This window comes from Meles meles, chromosome 13 (assembly GCF_922984935.1).
Source record: "Meles meles chromosome 13, mMelMel3.1 paternal haplotype, whole genome shotgun sequence".
Taxonomy (NCBI): domain Eukaryota; kingdom Metazoa; phylum Chordata; class Mammalia; order Carnivora; family Mustelidae; genus Meles; species Meles meles.
Genome location: NC_060078.1, coordinates 12,702,165 through 12,717,739, shown reverse-complemented (window position 1 = coordinate 12,717,739; position 15,575 = coordinate 12,702,165). Strand labels below are relative to the sequence as shown.

Sequence of the window (15,575 nt, the reverse complement as noted above, 5' to 3'; positions counted from 1 at the left end):
GGCAGTGCTTTTTTTTTTTTAAGATTATTATTTGACAGAGAAAGACATAGCAAGAGAGGGAACACAAGCAGGGTGAGTGGGAGAGGGAGAAGCAGGCTTCCCGCCGAGCAGGGAGCCTGATGCAGGGCTCCCAATTCCAGGACCCTGGGATCGTGACCTGAGCCCAAGGCAGATGCTTAATGACGGAGCCACCCAGGCACCCTGCACAGTGCTTTTCTTATTGTCATTTTGCTTTTCATTCTAAAAAGTTCTCATTCCTGAAGGTGATATACTTGTATTGCTATCTCTGGTATTAAGCAAAATACATTTGAGATATTTTGACATGGGTTGCACTTTACATGTTGGTAGTTGTAATCAGATTACTTTAAAAATCAACTTTATTGAGGTATAATTTTTTTGCAGTAAAGTATATTCACTTTAAGCGTACAGTTCACGTAGTTTTGACATGTATGTACATCCATGTAAACATTGCCACAGTCAAGATTTAGAACATTTTTATTGCCATAAAAGTTTTCTTCATGTCTCTCTGTAGTCAGTCCCCCAGCCTTGGTTCTGGGCAGTTTCTAAATCTTAACTGTAGTTAAGTTTTGACTGTGTTAATATTTTATCTAAATGCAGTTATAGAGTATATACTTTTTTTGGTTGGGTTTCTTAGTCTTTGCATAATTACCTTGGTTGTTGCTTACATCAGTAGTGACTTTTTTCTTTTTATTGCTGAGTAGTATTCCACCATATGGTTATGATATAATTTATCCACTCACCTGTGATGGGCATTTGGGTTATTGTAAATTTAGGTCTTTTATGAACAAAGCTGCTGTGAGCATTCATGGCCAAGACTTTTGTGGACATACATTTTTATGTCTTTTGGTTAATATCCATGAAAAGAATTGCTGGATCATATGATATAATTACTGAAAGAAAAAAAGGTATATGTATTTAGGTTAATGGAACAGAATAGAGATTACAGGAAAACTCAGATATAGCTTGTTAGAAAAGATGACAGAGAATTCACTGGGGACAGGATACTCATATTAACAAATGGTTTTGGAACAACTGATATCAGTATGAAGACAACTACTTCTGATAATACACAAAAATCTCATATTACATACAAATGGATATTGTAGATAGAAGTATAAAAGTAACATGTAAAACTATAAAACGAATAGATAAAAACAGAGAAGAAAATCTTTGTGACCTTTGGTTTAGTCAGAGATTTCTTAGATGGTACATAAGAAGTTAGCTGGGTAAGAAAAAATTCACAAGTTGGACTTGATCAGCATTAAAAACTTCTGTTGTTTGAAAGACACCATTAGTAAAATAAAAAAAAAAACTCAAAAAAAAAAACAGCAAGGTTGGAAGAAGTGCTCACAATGCATATATCCAAAGGACTTGAACTCAATGCAATATAAAGATTTTAAAAATTCATAAGAGGACAACCCCATAAAGAAAAGACAAAAAAAAATTTGAGCAGAAACTTTACAAAAGAAAATACTTAAATGATAAGTAAATACATTAAAATATATTCAAAATAAATCATCAGAGAAATGGAAATGAAAAGATAATGAGGCGCTGTTTCAAATTTTACTGGGATGGCTAAAACTTCAAGGGCTAATAATGGGTTGGCAAGGATATAGAACAATTGGAACTCTAATCCATGTTGGTAAAAGTGCAAAACGATACAACTTCTTTGGAGAAGTGCTTGGCAGTTTTGAGTTCATAGTAACAGCATTCTGAATTTTTTCACTGAGTTATAGTTCATTTCCTCTGCTGTTTCTTTTCCTTCTAGTTCTATTCCTCTTTTGAGAGAGTAGATTTTCTTTCCTACCGGGGATCCTTGTCTTTGATCAGACTTTAATATAAAACTCATAGTTTTGCTTTTCTGTTTAACTTGAAGTAATAGAGAAGGCAGCACTGTGCAGGCAAGTGTTAAGAGTGCATTTTTAACAGGATACTTTACTTGTCTTGGGTGTATAACTGATCTTAAGTTTGACGACCTGAAGATGACTAGGAGAAAAGAGTGTTTGGAGCTTGCCTGTGTTAATGGGATTAAGGCAGAGATGACTTATGTATTAAAAAGAAAAACAACAACCCAATTTCATGTTTTAGTAGTAGCAATGGCAGCTGTAGGTATATGAGAGTTCTAAGAGCAAATTTTAATTTTTTAAAAAGATTTTATTTATTTATTTCACAGAGAGAGAGAGAGAGACCACAAGCAGGCAGAGCAGCAGTCAGAGAGAGAGAGGGGGAAGCCAGGTCCCCGCTGAGCAGAGAGCCCGATGCAGGGCTCAATCCCAGGACCCTGAGATCATGACCTGGGCCAAAGGCAGAGGCTTAGCTTAACCCACTGAGCCACCCAAGCGCCCCATGAGCAAATTTTAATTTAACATGAATGCAGCAGAGCTAAATACGGTGCCAAATAATGAGTTAGCTACAGAAAAATGTAACAAATAAGTAGTTATTTGTTTTTTTTTTTTTTCTTTTCAGGTATGAATTTTTCTTTTTTACCTATTTTTGGAGTAGTAATCTTTTCTGAATGGGATATCTTTTTTTTTTTTAAAGATTTTATTTATTTATTTGACAGAGAGAGATCAAAAGTAGATAGAGAGGCAGGCAGAGAGAGGGAAGCAGGCTCCCTGCTGAGCAGAGAGCCCGATGCGGGACTTGATCCCAGGACCCTGAGATCATGACCTGAGCCGAAGGCAGCAGCTTAACCCACTGAGCCACCCAGGCGCCCCAGAATGGGATATCTTTAAAAAGGATTTGCTTCTGGGTTTCTCCGAGACTGCTAGGAGCATTTGTTATTATGATTGTGGTTGTCACAATACAGTAAATACAGTAATACAGTAAATACAGTAGTAGTTGTCACAGAGGAGGTACTCAATAAATATTTGTAAGATGAATTTTTATCAATTCTCCAAGCATTTAAAAGTGATCAAATGCTCTAATAATATAAATTTTAGTAGCAGTGTATATTGACAACAAGCAGAGATATACCAGTTCACTTTCAAGAAAGAGAATGACTCAAGCTTTCCAATAAAGCTTGAATTTAATTGTCTAGAATAGATTTAGTCTACGTAAAGCCCTTCGGTGGGTGGATTGATCAGTTAGCTGTTGAAACATGGAAAAAGCATGGCCAGGCTTTAGCCAATGAACTTCAGATATTTTTGGCAAGACAATTCCTGTTGTAAAGATGGAGACATCAAAATGTCTTTGTTAGAAGTTGCTTTAACTAGCTTCTTTTCTTTGAATCCACATTTATTCAGCAGCACTATACTTTCACTTTTTGGTGGATCTCCTTATGGGAATATATTGAACTTGTCATAAAGATGTGGATAATTCCTGTGTCAGTTGGACTTTTCAAGGAAATTAAAATATTGCTGTTATGGTCTTTATGATATTTATGTATCAGTCATGTGACATGAGTTTGAATTTGTTTCTGAACAAAAGTACCTATCAGTATACTGATAGGATTACATCTTACACAGAAGGTAGAGGATCAGACCCTGGACTGTCATAGTAACTTCACCAAAGTAGTAACAGAATTTCTGAGGCCTATAAAGAAACTTTATCTTGCAACCCAGATTCCCCCCCCCCCCCCGCCATTGGAACAAGTTTATTAGTATAGTATAAGTGTGTAGAGCAGCTAGGTTGAGTTTTGCATTTGTTTTATGTAATCTTGCATCTTCACAATTGAACATTTTGTTTTATTTTGCCTGTAGAGTCCTCTAGTTTATATAGCAAGTATATGTAAACCTACATAGACTATATTTCATAAAGAAATATTATAAATAAGATCAAATTTAAAGTTGCTTTATAATCACCGACTTTCTTAATTGGTGTATTTAGTCCATTTACATTTAGTATAATTATTGAAATGTTTTGTTTACCATTTTTCTGTTTGTGTTTATTGTCCAATACTCCTTTGTTCATTCATTCATTCATTCTTATTCTCTTTCATTCCTCTTTTCCTGTCCTCTTTGGGATTAATAGAATAATTTTACATATTCCATTTTAATTCTGTTGACTTTCCAGCTATACCTATATATATTGGTGTAGCTAGAAATATATATATGTATATGTACATATATATGTGTGTGTGTGTGTATATATATATATATATATATATTTTAGAGGTTGTGCAATAAGGATTAGAAAACACACTTCTTACTTTATTTTAGTCCTTAGTTTATTTTAGTTCTCTTAGACTTGATATTGTGAGCATTAAATGTAAGAACCTTATAAAAGTAAAATTCTTTAGTCCTCCATTTCTTTTATATGATTAATGTCATTTATTTTATATCTACCTATGTATTAAATCCCAGAATACAGTGTTATTTTATTTGCTTTATTCACTTGTGTTTCAGAGAAAGGGAAGGAAAAAATGTTCTTTTACCTTTATTCCCATTATTCCCTTCAGCCTGAGGGGCAGGTCTGATGGCAACAAATTTTCTCTATTTTTTTTTTATCTTTTTTTTTTTTTTTTTAAGATTTATTTATTTATTTGAGAGAGAACATGGGGGGGGCAGAGGCAAAGGGAGAAGGAGGGAGAATCTTCAGACAGACTCTGCATTGAGTGCAGAGCCCGAAGTGGGGCTTTATCTTAGGACCCTGAGATCATGACGTGAACTGAAACCAAGAGTTGGATGCTTAACCCATTGAGCCACTCAAGTTCCATTGTTTTTCACCTGTCCTTCTGAGACTCCAGTAACACAGGTGATAAACTACTTTGTATTGTTACACAGGTCACTGATGAGCTGTTCATTTTTTCAATTTCTTGTTTCTGTTCTTCAGTTTAGATAATTACTACTAATCTGTTGTTGTCAGATTCATATTTTTGTGTTCCAGCTAATATTTATGCATAACAAGCTGCCTCTACACATATATATATGATCTAGAGCATTTACTTACTTTATCTGCAAGTGCAAATTCAGTGAGTTAGGAATTCAGAATAGGCATGGTGGAATGGCTTGTTTCAACTCCAAAATATCTGGACTCTTAGTTGAGAAGACTCCCTGACTAGAAATGAGTTGGCAAATTGTAGCCTGGATCATCTACAGGTGTTTTCACTCACATGTTGCTGGCTGTTATCTGGATCTTCAGCCTGGATGTTGGCCAGCACCCCTCTACTTGGCCTTTCCAAGTGGTCTCTCTACGTGGGTTAGTTCATGCTTCACCATATTGCGTTTGTTAACTTCATGCCAAGAGTGAAAATCTAGAGTCCAAGGTGGAAGTGCTTGACATTTTTATTATCTAGTCTTAGGAATCACTTAATACCACTTCTCCTATACTCTCTTGATTCAGGTTGTCACAGAGGTGTGCCCAAGTTCTAGGGGGAGGAACCATAGACTTTACCAGTTGATGGGAGAAGTGTTAAAGTTAGGTTGAAAGGAGAGCTATGTGGGATGGGCGAGTGGGTTAAGCCGCTGCCTTCGGCTCGGGTCATGATCTCGGAGTCCTGGGATCGAGTCCCATATCGGGATCTCTGCTCAGCAGGGAGCCTGCTTCCCTCTCTCTCTCTCTCTGCCTACTTGTGATCTCTCTCTCGCTGTCAAATAAATAAATAAAATCTTTAAAAAAAAAAAAAATGCAGTCTGCCACAACTTTCTTCTGCAGTCTCCAGTCTTCTGTTAAGAGTAGATTTTTCTTTTCCAGATACTAAACTTTTGAGGCCTAGAATTTCTGTCTTCTATAGTTTCTGTTTCTTTGTTGAGACTTTTCATTCTTTCACTTATTGTAGTTATCTTCCTTTGTATTCGTGTATGTATTTATAGTAGCTGCTTTGAAGTCCATATCTGCTAATTCCAACATCTGGTTCATCTTGGAATTAGTTTCTATTGACTGCTTTTTTCTCTTGGTCATGGGTCTTATTTTTCTGCTTTGTCTAAAAAATTTTAGACAATTTTTAGACATAAAATTTTAGACAATTTTAGACATTTTTTAAGTGTCTAATAAATTTTAATTGTTGAATGTCATGATTGATATGTTGTATGTTGTGAAAGATAATGTTGTAGGGAGTCTGGATTGTTACTTTCTTTAAGGGTGTTGAGTTTCATTTTGGCAGGCGTTTCTTCTGGCATTGTCAGGCCTGGTTTTCTTCGTTAAGGCAGGCCTCTTTCAGTTTTGTCCTTTGTCTTAGGGCATGTCCTCAATTCTAAGGTGTGGCCTTTCTGGGGGTTCAACTGAATACCTCGTATGCTTCAATGAAGTCTCTCCATTCTGGCTGGGCCAGAACTCCTCCTGGCTGTGCTGTCTCTGGTGTCATTTCCATTATGCTTTCAGATCCTGCACATACGCAACCCAACCCTTGGCCAAGGACCAAAGGTGAATTTCCGCACAGACTTCTGAGGCTCTCCTATTCAGTCCCTTTTCTCTGCCTTTCTGTTCTACAAACTTCAGCTGTATTAGCACCCCCAAACTCAATCTCTGCCTTTTACCTCAGTGAGACCTTTGTTGCATTTGTTCTGTTTCCCCCCATGTCAAAAGAGACCCTCCACGCTGAAAGTGAGGCAGTCGTGGGAGTTACCTCATGTTCCTTTTTTCTGAAGGATTGTAAGCCTGTGCTGCCTTTTGTTTAGTGCCCAAAATGGTTGCCCAGTTTTAGATTTGCTTCTAGCCAGAGGATAATTCCTGTGCCAGATACTCTATAATGGTTGAAAGTATATACATGCTTCTGTAAGAAAACTTGGAATAGATGACCCCTTTGTATTGAATACCAATATAAAAAGATTTTAAGAACAAACTTATTTAAGGCCTGAAAGTTTTACAATAACCTTACTACTATAAAATAATTTATAATGTTCAAATTTTGCTTTTTATTGAATTTTATCCATAAATTTGTATTGATTTTTTCCCAGAAATAGCAAATGCAGTGAAAATTTTTATAGTCTCTCTTCCTGACTGATGGTAGACATTGCTAATCATTAATGATATTCTTCCCCAGTCTCCAACCTGGATGTTGTTTTAATAGCCTTAATATTGCACACTGGTAAGCAAGCCACCACCAGCTTGATGCTTATTTACCATTTTAGTGTATTTCCATTTTACTAGCCCAATCAGTATTATTTTGTGGGATATTTAATTTTTATGAAAGATTTCCCCCAGTAAATTGTTTACTTCTCTAGAACTGAAGAACTGAAGTGATTTTTTTTTTTAAACGTCATGTTAAAAGGAATCATTAAGGCTATTTATTAAGTTCTCAGTACTTCCTGAGTGAAATGTAAGAAAATATAAGCTTGGGAAGCTGACATTCTTAGCACTTGTGCCTCTGATGAATAATACTTGAAATTTAAAAGAGAATCAAAAACTGGTTTTGCATATAGTTATAGACACCTAGCTAAAATAACACAAGAAGTGTCTTGATGAAATTAAAGGTTGAGCTTTCTATGGCTGTGCCTCTAGGAGGGATTTAAAGGTCATTGACCAGCATTTTAACAAATTGTGTTTTGTTAATCATTGTTTTTCACTGAGATCAGATTTGCGATTTTGTGGTAGTGTATGCTAATAATTTTTTTAAAAATGTCCTTGAGACAGGTTTAGTATGAATGAAGATACCACTTAAAAAACCTCATGAGTCTCTTTTTTTTTTTTTTTTTAAGATTTTATTTATTTATTTGACAGAGATCACAAGTAGGCAGAGAGGCAAGCAGAGAGAGAGAGGAGGAAGCAGAGTCCCTATGGAGCAGAGAGCCCAATGCAGGGCTCGATCCCAGAACTCTGGGATCATGACCCGAGCTGAAGGCAAAGGTTTTAACCCACTGAGCCACCCAAGCACCCACTCATGAATCTTTATAAACAGGAATTGCATGAATCTCATTAAAACTATATCTGGGGCACTTGGGTGGCTCATTCAGTTAAGCATCTGCCTTTGACTTTTGGGATTGAGCCCTGCCTTGGGCTTCCTACTCAGAGAAGAGCCCTCCTTCTCCCTCTCCTCCTCCCCTGCTTGTGCTGTCTGTCAAATAAATAAATAAAATTTTAAAATACCCCAAAAAACCCAAACTGTTTCTCAAGGAGGACTGTTGTCATGTTAAAAAAACCAGGTTTCCATTTTTTTCTAATTCAAAAATAGTATATGAAAATATTTATTTTATGTAAACTAAAATATACTGTTCAAAAACAGTTGGATTTCTAAGCTCATCAGACTGACTTTCTGGAGGTAAAATAATTAATATATAACTTCGTCAATTTATATTCTTTTGGAAAATACAGTAGGACAGGAAACTTTTTTTTTTCCTTTGGAAAGTAGTATATGCTTATGTTTTAACAGTTGCGGAAGTGTTGAAAGTGAATAGTGAAAACCTCCATCTCTCCCTGAAAACTTGTGATAACTCAGCCACATGTGAATCATGTTCCCTGGATTTGGGCTATAAGATGAGTGTTCCCATATTTATACAGTATTGGTTTATATATTTGGATTCAAAACTTAACAGTCTCAGACCCAAAATGAACTAAAAGTGAATTGTTAGTCCCCCAAAATACCTTTTTCACTGCTCACATTTAAGTTTAAGCTTTCTGGGAGAAAATTGCATTTTGCAGATCATTCTTGCTTACTCATTTTCTCTCAAAAACAAGACAAAACAAAACAAAAAAAACCCTTAGAGGAAAAGATATGGCAGATAGCAATGAGTTGTTGTTTTCTGAATTTTATAGTCACTGTCCTTCAAATAATTTGTTTTTGTTTTGGTTATCCCAGTTATCCTTAGCATTTATCTAAATTTCTAAATTTCCAACCATATTAAAGTACAAACTGAGAAAAAACTTTAGAAGTATAAAGCTTCTGGAAGAAAGCATAGAGAATATCTTTGTGAACTCTAGGGGTAGGGAAAGATTTCTCAGAGAGGATACAAAGTTGTAAACAAAAAAAAATTTGATATATTGGATTTTTATCAGAGTTTTATTTTACTTTTTTTAAAGATTCTGTGTATTTATTGTTTGAGAGAGAGACTGAAAGAACAAGTGGAATGCGGGTGCAGAGAGAGAAGCAGACTTCTTGTGGAGCAGGGAGCCCAACATGGGACTCGCTCCCAGGACCTGGAGATCATGACCTGAGATGAAGGCAGACACTTAGCCAACTGAGCCACCCAGGTGCCTTTCATCAGAATTTTAAATTGTTGATTATCAAAACACATTATTAAGGAAATGAAAAGGCAAGTCCTAGATAAGGAGTAAATATTTATGTCAATACATATATCTGATAAAGGACTTTTACCCAGAATATATAAAACTTCTATAAATCAATAATAAAAAGCCAGTTAATTCAACTGGGGGGCTGGGGAATAAGCCAGTGAGTTGAACAGACATTTTCAAAGAAGAAAGTATAAAAATAGCAATAAACAAATAAAAATATGCTTAATACCATTAGTCATCAGGAAAAGGAAATTTAAAAACCACAATAAGGTATAACTTTATACCTATTGGGAAAGCTGTGATTAAAACTGACAGCACCAAATGTCGATGAGACCGTGGAGCAAATGGAACTCTTAAAATGCAGATAAGATTATAAAATTGTATAACTGTTTTTGAAAAACTGTTCAGTAGTTTCTTATAAAGTTAAACATACACCTGCCCTATCTAACTTATGACCCAGCAACTCTACTTCTTAGTTACTACTTATTTACTCAAGGGAAATAAAAACATGTGTCTCCAAAATTCTTGCACAAGAATATGTAATTTGTAATAACCCCAAACTGTAAACATCCTAAATATCCATCAAAGGAGGATGGGTAAACAGATGATGGTGTAGTCATGCAGTGGAATCATACTCCGAATAAAAGGAATGAACTATTAATGCATGTAACATGGATAAATCTGTAAAACATTAGATTAAATGAAAGGAGCCATTTACAAAAGACTACATCTTATATAGTCACATTTATATGAAGTTCAAGAATAAGGACAAATTAATCTGTGGTAATATTAGCTGCTTGGGAGCTTAGTGGGGTTTGACTGCAAATGGGCATAAGGAATTTTCTGGAATGGTGGAGTATTCTGTATTTTGATTGAGATGGTTGTACACCTATGATCTGTTTCACTGTATGTAAATTTTATCTCACTTTGAACTGAAAATCCAAAAGTACAAATTGAGAAATGTATGAATTGGGAAGATAAAGAGGGTACGAGAGACAAGAGTATCATAATTATATTTGAGTAGAAGTCGTCTTAGCAGAATCAGTGCTTCCTTGGTTAGTTGAAGAAGTAGGCTAAACTGAAGAATCATAAAAAGTGACACATACCTTAAATATTTAAAGGAAAGTACACATGAAACATTAGGATGAAATTGTTCTCTGTGGTTTATTAACAACCACCACCAGAACCACAAAGTAGTAATTTTCCTTTGTTTCCCTTTGCCCCTTGGCAAGAGTTCTTAGTCTTTTTTTATGCTGTGTACCTTTTTGGCAGTCTGGTGGAGCTTATGGACCCCTTCTTAGCCCATCTTAGAGTGATTTTAAATTAGGATTACAAATATACCTGTTACGTTAATATTAGTCATTTGTTCTTGTTTTTGTTTTGCAGAAGAAAAAAGGTTAGAGATAATTGCAACCAGAGACTAGAACAACCGTAGAGAAAATCAGTGATCATCTTTACCTTTCCCTTCATTAATAGAACACTTCTTGTTTGCTGTGTACATGTTTTCCCAGAATGCCCATGGTAATTCCAGCTTCCCTTGTGGCTAGATTTGATAATGTGATAACTTAAGATGTGTTGTTCTTAAGTAGAAATGATGAGTTCTTAAAGGAGGGGCCTTTCCTTCTTTCCCTACTCCAGTCTGATCTTACACAAATATGATGGTGCATCATAGACCTTGCACTGCCCATCATGTTGGCTGAGCATATGATGGAAGGGTCCTGGGTCCAGTCCTGTATGAAACAAATCTACCCAACCAGTTGTACACTACTAATCATGGAATTTATGTGGGAGAGTAGTGTATTCAGTGTAATTAGTAGCACATTTGTTTATGAGCCCCCCCACCTTCTTCTATGTCTCACAGCTAAACCTTATTCTCACTGATAGAGTTACTCTAGTATTACTTTGATGGCAGGGATAATAATTCATAAATAATTTTATCCCAGGGAAACAAGCACAATTTCAGGTACTTAATTCACGTTTTTTCAATACATTTAAATAAAAGATAATCTTGATAGGAGTGGGTATCAAGGAATGAAAACATGAAAGCATACCATTAAAAAAAGTACTAGGGACCCGGGAAACACGGTCATGCGAGGAAAGAGCCTAGTCTGGAAACTGCTGAGTGGTTTATGGAATGAGGGCCTGACTCTGCAGAAATTAAGAGGAACCCATCTTATTATGCTAAGTCCATTAGAGAAGGTTTTGCTGGTATAGGAGAAAGTCATTGTTATATTCGTTTTGATTATAATAGTTCAGAAAATACTAAGAAACCAAATATGTGCTAGAATAGTATAGTTAACACATTATATAAAATCTACAGTTTAATAACCTAATTTTTAAGTGTTGATTATAAATAATATTTTGCCATTTGCAACAGTTTTAGTATGACATGCAAATATAAATACATCATTTCAATTAGTGACAAAGTTATGAGTAATTATTATGTGGCATGATATTTCACATCCAAATGTATGAACTCTCTTTCCTCTCTACCCAACCACACACATTTTCAGCCCTCTTTGTAGTAGCTAAATTGTAATTTTGGTTATGTCAATTTTGGGTTTTATGTGATTATGACTAGGTAAATGTAGTTTACAGTTAGGTACTATAACTTTTTTCCTGAGCATTTTATTTTCCCTGGAGGTAAAATTCTCTCTCTCTCTCTCTCTCTCAGGTTCTTTAGTCCCTATGTTCTTAACTTCAGTTTATACCTAAACTATATAAATCTCTTAACATGTTCAAGCTCATTGGGCATTAAATCAATTTTATCTTCTTTAGGAGCTTTCTGATCTACCGTGAGCTGGGTCAGTTGTTCCCTAGGTTTGCCTTATAGCTGTCTACTTCAGATGTTCCTTCACCATCATTCTGAGGATTGATTCCCTTTCCCCTTCTCATGAGTTGAATTCTTCAGTTCCTGGAATCGTCCTCTTTCTTGGTTTCCCACCTTGTTTTGGTGGAACACATCTTCTGGTAACTTCCTGAGAGAGAGAGTATGTGGACAGCAAAATTATTTGAGATTTCTCTTGTTTAAAAAAATGCCTTTATTATATATTCACACTTGATTTAATGTCTCTTTTGGTATGGTATTCTAGGCTGGGAATAGTCAGAAGGTTTTTTTCTGGAAGTTGTTTTCTAGCTGCTAGTGTTGCCATTAAAAAGGGTGGTATAATTCTGATTCCAGATACTTTTTATGAAACCTCTTTCCTCTTGGGCAACTTTTAGGGTATTCAGAAATTTCACTGAGCTATATATGGTGTATTTGGGTCTATTGTCATCACTTTTGCTGAATACTCATTGTATCCTGTGATTTGGGAAACTCCTGTCCTTCAGTTTGGGGTATTATTCTTGAATTATATCTTGGATTTCTTCTCCTTGTGTTTTCTGTTCTTTTCTGTAGAACTCATAAGTTGAAACTCCTCGACTTTAAATCTTCTCGTTTGTTTTCCATTTGTCTTTTTATTCTGTTTATCTTGTTATTTCTTCAGCTTATACTTTTCTAAACTTTCTCCCCTATTATCTACCTCCTAAGGGTAAACAATTGTGTACACATAAAGTACATAAATGTGGTAAAAACACATGGCAAGTGCTTTTATTGGCTGTAATTGTTGCTCTTGTTTAGGGTTTGTGTTTTTTTTTTCTCTTGTTTAGTTTTGTAATTGTTTGACGGGAGAGGTCTTTGGTTTTGATTCTTTGGCTTATTAGCTATATGACCTTGGGCGAGTTTTATAATTTCTTAGACTCCTGCTTTCCTTGTTTTTAAAATGTGAATAAGTTCTATCTCTTAGAAGTCTGTGAGCATCAACTGAGAATATATATGTGAAAATACTTAATAAACTTTGTATGGAGTTAATAGTTACTACTTGAATCTTTCAGATATGGAAAGTTTCTTTGAATTTTCAGGTTATTTTTAAGATTACTTGATTACACATGTCTATTTTTCTCAAATCTAAATGAGCTAGTGAACTTAAGCTAAGTGCTAAAGCTGCCTTTTAAATAACTTATTTAATACTCAACCTCATGATGTTAGGCTGAAGAGAGATGAAAATATTCTGTGAAAAGCTCTGGCTTTACTTCAGATTGTATAAATCTGTGTAATGTAATAATTATTTAAGAATGACCTGATTATTAATTTAAACCCATGAAGGGAATATTTATTGGAATTTGTTTATTTATTTTTCTTAAATGGTATTTGAGATTAGGAAAAATGGAATCTGTCTTTTAGGTTTTCTCAGTAGTATAAATGTAATTCAAATGTTAGCTCATTTTTGTTAATGGTGGCTTTTTGTTTGTTTGTTTTGTTTTAAGGTTTTTGGATTCAAAGCATAAAAACCATTACAAGATATACAATCTGTAAGTATGTTTTTTATTTGTATGCTTGCAAATATTTTCTAAAATAACTATTAAGTGAAAGTTATTTCCTTGTTAGAATCAGGTAGAGTTAAAGATATATTTTAACAGAATTGTGTTCCTAAAACAATTAGTCCGAGACGTTTGATTAAGAGCATTGTTAGGTCATTCAGAAAGCATAGTGATGAGGTCAAAACAATGTTGGCACACATTCACTTTACTTGATCTGGTTTAAATGACTTGGCATCTAGCCCATCTTTGAGCCAATAACCTTGTGGTGACTTGAAGTGTAATTCACAGCAGAGCTTTTCTGTTAAAGCATTAATAACCTCTTCCATGGAGGTGTGCTTCAGAGTGGGTGTGGTTTATTTTGTGTTTATTCTGCGTCTTGAGGTCATTCAATTGAAACAGCTTTTAGGGTATTCTCCAACTGTATATAACATAAATAAGTTACCTAAAATTGTTGAGTTGGGTGGTTTCTGTTTGGGGCAGGGATGTAAGGATTGCCCGCTTGGTACAGCTAGTTTATCTTATCTTTAACCTTTTGTTTTTCTTTTTGACTTTGTCAGTAGGGATGTGAAAAGGAAAAAAGGAACAAAAGAAAAATGGGAAGAAAATATTTTACCATTTTTGCCCTTGAAGACTATTATTCCTTCCCAAAATATTGACCCATTTTCTACCTTTTAAAAAATGGTATATGAAATGTGTTATTTTTCTCCTTGGTTTTTATTTTTCCCTATGTGATGTCTGTAAATTATGCAACAGAAAAAATTTCAATCTGTAGTTACATTTCCTGATTGTCACAGTTGCTGTAGAATTTATTTCTCAAATGTAAGAGCAAGATTCTTTTCTGCCTTCGGTGGGCATTTAAATCGTCATCAGAAAGGATGAAAGATTCTATGTGCTTTGTTGGCGTATAGGATGTTGCTTTTCTATCTTTAATTTAGTGATCTATCTTTAATTGAGCCATAAGACCTCAGAAAACTTGAGAGTAAAGTAGACACCATTATTGTTTCTCCTAGTGAGTTTTCATTAATTTCCTCGGATTCACAAAGAAGCAAACATTTATGCTAATTTTGCCACATGTTAGACCTTGTAAAACTTGCTGGCGGTACAGAGGTGAATAAAATACCATTTCAGTCTCTGGTAGTTTTTATAGTCTAAGGTGATAAGTACACTTAGTATTGCAGAAGAGGTAACTTGTGTAGAAGAGAGCTGTGTGGAGAACAGTGGAAATAGGACTTGTCTCCGCAAGGCAAATTTTCATAAAGGAGGGCATGTTTGAGCTGGGGTGAAGGAATCCGCTGAGGCTCTCCTGGAGGCCTCTGGGTAGCGAGCATGGCATTGCGGGCAGAGGTTGGCATGGAAGAAGGTGGTTGGCATGGTGGTGATGGTCAGATTCAGGGTGAGGTGTGGAGAGTGTGGGGTGACAGGTAACAAGGTGAAAGACAAAGGTGCTGCAGAGACTTGGCGTGTAGGTGGGCCCCAGCTTACACATGATCTGTGCATAGATCTTCCTCTCGTCCTGATTAACCTCCTGTAACAACAAGCCTTGTTGCAGATGCCAGAATGCTTCAGTGGAGGAAAATAAAAACCACAAAGCTTTATACTTTTGAATAACTAGATTCAGAAGCTGAGTAAAAAAAAAAAAAAAAAAAGAAAAGAAAGCACAGAACAAGAAGTGTCAAAAGCTGCAGTCCATTAAGTGAGTCAGTTCAGTTTAAACTCTTAAGATTAGGCATTTAGAGTCCCAGAAAGAAGGTAGAAAGATACCAAAGACAGATTTGGCCTTTTTCAAAATTTTATTCGAGTTTAACATTATATCCAAAGAAAAGGAAGGAAATTCTTTTCATTCCTGTATTCAGTGGCTTCCTGCTTCCAGAATTTAGGACCTAGGCTTGCACTGTCAGTACTGCGGCTCACTTAACATTATTATGGTTGTAGGTGGCATGGGGAGCTAGTCTGGGATCTTGGCTGCCCTTTTATTTTTGTGTTTCTAAACATTGGATCTCAGAGTTAATGAACTGTCTCTTTGTTAGTTGAATGTAGCTTTTGGTGTATATATTTCAGCCCCCTTCCCCAGTCCATTTGATGGAGTG

General features: G+C 35.5%; 1 protein-coding gene across 2 annotated transcripts in view; it reads left to right on the top strand.

The window, feature by feature from the left end:
- PTEN (phosphatase and tensin homolog) overlaps positions 1-15,575 on the top strand; it is an 89,798-nt gene that overhangs the window by 39,864 nt on the left and 34,359 nt on the right. The window contains exon 2 of one of the 2 annotated variants that reach the window (XM_046026156.1): positions 13,435-13,479. The exons of the other annotated variant lie outside the window; for it this stretch is intronic. Within the exon in view, the coding sequence (XP_045882112.1) occupies positions 13,435-13,479 (45 nt within the window). The remainder of the gene's footprint in view (positions 1-13,434; positions 13,480-15,575) is intronic. 2 annotated transcript variants of the gene reach the window in all.